Source organism: Oncorhynchus masou, chromosome 21 (assembly GCF_036934945.1).
Source record: "Oncorhynchus masou masou isolate Uvic2021 chromosome 21, UVic_Omas_1.1, whole genome shotgun sequence".
Classification (NCBI taxonomy): Eukaryota; Metazoa; Chordata; class Actinopteri; order Salmoniformes; family Salmonidae; genus Oncorhynchus; species Oncorhynchus masou.
The window spans coordinates 29,803,416-29,806,230 of NC_088232.1; the positions used below are offsets into that span (position 1 = coordinate 29,803,416).

Below are 2,815 nucleotides of genomic sequence, written 5' to 3' on the forward strand. Positions count from 1 at the left end.
TCAGCCTCCTGAGGTTGAAGAGGCGCTGCTGCGCCTTCTTCACGATGCTGTCTGTGTGAGTGGACCAATTCAGTTTGTCTGTGATGTGTATGCCGAAGAACTTAAAACTTGCTACTCTCTCCACTACTGTTCCATCGATGTGGATAGGGGGGTGTTCCCTCTGCTGTTTCCTGAAGTCCACAATCAATCAAGATGCGATGGAAACCCATTTACCTTGTATTTTTATGTGCACTACGTCATCAGGCACAGCATTTGATCTAAAACAACTCAATTTGATGGAAACATGTCTCTGATGGGAACATGCCATATTGTTTTTATGCGGATTTTAGACTATTCGCATGAAAATCTGTCGCCAATTGGATGGAAACCTAGCTATTGAAACACATCACTATAGAATGTTTCTTTACCAAGTTAAAATGATTCGGTTTCCGAGCAATAATCTTTCGACTTCAAAGTCCTGGTCGATTCCTCGAGAAGTGGTATACAATTATCACTACGCGAGGTACGCATCGAGCTCTCCAACGCACCCGCTGCGCCACACTTGCGCGTTGCCTTCATCAGTGAATCATCGCTAGACTGCAACTCCTTGAGCTCCAGCTCGTGCTTGGCCGCGGTCTCGAGCACTTTCTGCTTGTTGTAAAAATTGACGAAGTTGTTGATAATGGGGTGAATTGGCAACGCTATGGCTATCACCCCACACAGGAAGCTGATGGCTGCGTTGCACTTGCCTAGAGTGGTTTTGGGGTAAATGTCTCCATAGCCCACGGTGGTCATGGTGATAATAGCCCACCAGAAGGACTGTGGGATGCTACTGAAGAGGGTCTCCGGGTGGCTTTGCTCTATGGTGTAGCCCAGTGCTGAGAACACGAATATCCCTATGCCCATGTACATAAGGAGCAACCCCAGCTCTTTGAAACTCCTCTTTAGCGCATAGGTGAAAGTCTGTAGCCCAGAGGAGTGGCGCACCAGTTTGAAGACGCGGGCGATACGCATGATGCGAAGCGCCTGGACCGCTTGCTGGACCTTGGCCAGATCCATCATGGCCGTACCCAGGTAAGTAAGGGTCAACACCACGTAGAATGGAATGATAGCCATGAAGTCTATTATGTTCATAAAGGATAGGAAAAAGTGCAGTTTGTTTGGGCAGGACACAAAACGCAGCAGGTATTCCACGGTGAACCAGCCTATGCAGGCTGTCTCGATGGCCTCCAGCATCGGGTGCTCCACAAGGTCCCCCTCTTCATCTTCTACTTGGACTTCTGGAATGGTCCCCACGCACATCACCACGGAGGACACAAGGACGAAGAGGAAAGATGCAACGGCGATGCCACGCGCAGGCAAAGAGGACTCCGGTTTCTCCATGAGTTTCCAAAGGAACTTTAGACACCGCGCTGAGCAGTTGACAGAAGGGTCCCCATCTAGATCATCCAAAATAAGCTTAACTTTGTTGGCAATCTCTGCCAGCTCTTCCTCTTTTTCAGTCAGGTAACTTTTACAGCACTCGTCCAAATAGCTTTGGTGAATTTTCCAGAACTCCATCTCTTTAATGAAACAAATTGGACATATACCTCGTTTGATGTGAATCTCACCGAAGTAATACACGTCAATGATACATCTGAAAGCGTCAGGATCCCGGTCGAAATAAAACTCTTTTTTACTCGGGTCATAATCATCACAAAGTGAGTAGATAACGTCGTAATTCAGAGTTGAGCAGTTGATCAGTTCTGCAAGTCTACTCTCCGGGTAGCGGTTAAGCACATCGCCGTCTAAAACTAGCCTCACGCCGCCAATGTTCACGGCCATCTCGGCTTCATCCCTTGTATCCAATTTGTTGCAGTTCTTATATCGGGGTTTGGGTATTGTCCACATCTTTTCTGCTGTCGTCGGCTATTTTTTGACGCAGTATAATAACTGGAGGAAATGTCGAAAAGCAATAAACAGACTTATGTTTCATGTAGGTCACATGAAATGTTTAAAGTGCCGGTAGCCTATAGAAAGTCATTTAAAAAAAGAAGGAAAGGCATTGTGCAAAACCCCACTCAGCGCTCTTCCATGACCAAGTGGCAATTAAGTAATCTCTCTCTGTTTTACTCTCACACAAACACACACACGCACACACTGCTACTGCAGCGCCTGTGAGCTATGTGAGCAAATATCACTTAGTTGCCAACTTTCTGCTTGAAGTTGAATTTACCAAGTTGTCTTGGGCAATTAAAACACAAATATTGCGTATGGTTGAAGTTGATGTGAGTGAGGTGATTGGATATTGATGTAGACCTTGTTGGTGAGCGCATTGCACAACCATTACATAGGCCTATGTGTCTTGACAACACATGGTGAAATTAAAAACCGACGTCTGGGAAATCAAATCAAATTAAATGTATTTATATAGCCCTTCTTACATCAGCTGATATCTCAAAGTGCTGAACAGAAACCCAGCCTCAAACCCCAAACCGCAAGCAAAATTAATACGAAGTTATAGTCAGGGGGGGGGGCTAGGCTAATGTCAAAGCGTTATCATTGAACGAAATTACATCAGTATCTGCTGGTGTCCTTTTGATCACTTGGGACAGCCACGCAATTACGCACGTCTCCACAAAACGGGGATACTGTATGACGCTCTCTGCTAACGACAAAACAAACAAACTTGCACAATTCGGAGGACAGCAGAGAGGGAGGTGGTGGAATTTGTGTGAAGCATAAACACAGAGGTTCAAGCACTCGCCATAATCAGCAGGTTAGGAATAGTACAGTCTTGGCCAAAAGTTTTGAGAATGACACAAATATACATTTTCACAAAGTCTGCTGCCTCAGT

General features: G+C 45.6%; 1 protein-coding gene across 1 annotated transcript; it reads right to left on the reverse strand.

Moving 5' to 3' along the window:
* Nucleotides 1-411: 411 nt before the first annotated feature.
* LOC135507476 (potassium voltage-gated channel subfamily F member 1-like) lies at nt 412-1,869 on the reverse strand. Its single transcript, XM_064927004.1, has one exon. The coding sequence runs from the start codon at nt 1,867-1,869 to the stop codon at nt 412-414; it is 1,458 nt and encodes a 485-aa protein (XP_064783076.1).
* Between the last annotated feature and the right edge of the window lie 946 nt (nt 1,870-2,815).

Bases quoted from the DNA above. Each gene is read 5' to 3' on its own strand.
- LOC135507476 (XM_064927004.1), bottom strand. From the start codon at position 1,869: ATGTGGACAATACCCAAACCCCGATATAAGAACTGCAACAAATTGGAT.